At 44.5% G+C, this 2,444-nt stretch overlaps 1 protein-coding gene across 1 annotated transcript; it reads left to right on the top strand.

The window, feature by feature from the left end:
* Window positions 1-525: 525 nt before the first annotated feature.
* FSUBG_12204 (uncharacterized protein) lies at window positions 526-1,271 on the top strand (the record flags this gene model as incomplete). The annotated part of the gene is made up of 2 exons (XM_036676970.1): window positions 526-570; window positions 867-1,271. 2 exons carry the CDS (start codon window positions 526-528, stop codon window positions 1,269-1,271), a joined length of 450 nt encoding a protein of 149 aa, XP_036532319.1.
* Between the last annotated feature and the right edge of the window lie 1,173 nt (window positions 1,272-2,444).

Here is a 2,444-nt window from a genome sequence, read left to right as displayed (position 1 = left end):
TAAGGAATAAACTTATATAAATTGTCGCTTGCCTTTCCTCCCCTTGCTTATTTGCCTACCCTGAACAGGTACAGGTTATTAGCATTATTAAAAATTATAACTTATATTAATTGCCCTTTAATACTATAGCGCACTGCGTTAAGCAGGTCTATCCTATTAAGCTGCTTATTAACCCTAAGCTTTTTACTAATTATTTTATAATTAGCTAAGAAAGTTACTTTACTATTAATATATACCTAAAATATATAGTACTTATTATTAGTATTATATTATTAGTATATATAGTTTAGTACTATTTATATTTTACTTTTAGTTTATTAGCCTTTTATAATATAATAATATAGTAAAAGTGGAGACTTACCTTGATTCTCTAAGGCCCTAGAGCGCGGCGCTATAGGATCCTGCTGCTAGTAGTAAAAGCTTATTTAGCCTGTTGATGAGATCCTGTCGATAGACCAGATCCTCGTTGCGGGGATAGGGAATGACGCGGACCGGAGATCGGTTGGATCGATGGGGCAAGTGGTAATGGATATCGCCCAGATTAATCCTGGTATTGTCGCCAAATCCGCTGTGAGTAACGTCGCGTCGATGCAACGCTGGCTCATCCATTTTGTTGCTAATCATTTGCAGCGCTAATCTGCTGAAACCGCCAAATTTGTACAGTCTCTTGTTCGGAGAGGGGTCGCAATAAGGGAAAGAAGGTCACGAGACTCAGCCTCACTGATTGGTCAAAGACAGAGTTCACTGCCAACGCTCAGCCATAGGCATACTTCCACCTACCACCAACCAACTACAGACTACAACAATGGTACTCCCCTCTTGGCCTAGCTCTCGTATAAGCTTCATTTATTGATGTTATGGCGCAGGCAGAGGCAATAGGAGTAGCGGCCAGCATTATTAGCATTATCGGCGCGGTATTTACTGTCATCCAGGAGATCCAAAATGCGCGTAGCAGGGTTTGGGGCACATCCGAGACGCTGGATAATATGTCCAAGCACCTGGATGCGATCGATGAGTCACTTAGCCTCGTTCGTGAGGAAGAAAGGTTGCAAACGGCCAGAGTCGAACTGCAAGTGAAGGCCATCACCGACCTTGCCACTAAGCTTAGATCTTTCCTGGATAACCTTTCTGCCAAGCAACGAGAGAAGGCCATGTCACAGTTCTTTCACACGCTTAAATCGGGCGATAAGGACGACCAAAAGTTGCAAGGCATCCTGGACCAGCTTGACCGGGCTCGTAATGAGCTCGGATTCCGGATCTCGGTCGCTTAAGTCGGCTTGCTGGGAAACCTCCAAGACGGCTTTCGAGTTGCATTCGGCGTTCTCAAGCAGACAAACACTAGAGTTAACAAAGTGCTTGGGATCAACTTGGCTCTTATAGATATTGTAAAGAACCGAGCGCTGCAGCCAACAGGTCAGACACGTATATTAATAGTCGCACGAAAAGAGACATACTGACGAGGTTTTATAGTAGATGGAACCGTGCCGGTCAACACTTCTGATGTGCTAGCGATGGGAGTGTCCGCTCCCGATGATGCGACGAGCATGAACAGCTCCAATAAGGCGAGGGAAACAAATATTGGTGGTAATGTGACGCTTGGACAGGCCAGAATAATGACAGGCAATATTGGGGTGGAAGGCTGGCACAAGATGACAGGTCGCAAAACGACAATTGCTAACAACCAATTCGGCCATGACGTCCGAATCATCACTGGCGACATGGGAGGGGAGGCGGCGAGGGGCTTTAACGATTCCTTCTAGAAGTAAGATCATAACAGTGACCTACTGCAGTTAACCGGAGGCCATCATAACGGGGGCTAGGCACGTTATCACTAGACATTTCCATCCAGAACTATTAACATCGATTGCCTGACCTTTTTACACATCTTTCTCCATTGCAGTGCTGTAGAAGACTACTGTCTCTGCAAAGCATAAAAGTGCCATAGTAAATTCTCCCAGAAAGGGATTCTTCAGCAGTGCCCTTGAAGGCTTAAGATGATTTCGGTAAGTCCCCACTCTTGAAATAGCAGTGTAGCTGTAAAATCACCTAAGCAGGTGCTAACAAACTAACGATGCAGGCAGGTCAAAGTCACTCGACTGACCGTAGTGTTACAGGGCAAGGTAATGTGGGAGGAACATGACATTTTGGCCTATGTAAAGCGTCTGATTTGACAGTTCCCTGAAACCCGTTGTTAACTGTACATTCCGATTAAAATATAGCTTCGTCAAGAAGATACGCTATTCCTTTCATGCAGTGATTATGTAGGGCTGAATGTGGCTGAAGAAGGATATGTGGCTGGTTAAAGTGGTTTGGTTTAGGTCTATTATCCTGTTATCCTGTAATTATGTTATCCTGTCAGCCTAGCTGGCACCTTGCCCTGCCTTTATGAGGAATATTTAGCCTTATACCTTAGGCTTACATACTTACCCAAGCCTGTGTAGTTC

Source organism: Fusarium subglutinans (assembly GCF_013396075.1).
Source record: "Fusarium subglutinans strain NRRL 66333 chromosome Unknown NRRL66333_c0000255, whole genome shotgun sequence".
NCBI classification, from domain to species: Eukaryota; Fungi; Ascomycota; class Sordariomycetes; order Hypocreales; family Nectriaceae; genus Fusarium; species Fusarium subglutinans.
Note: the sequence above shows the minus strand (reverse complement) of the source record. Positions and strands in the feature narration are given on the sequence as shown.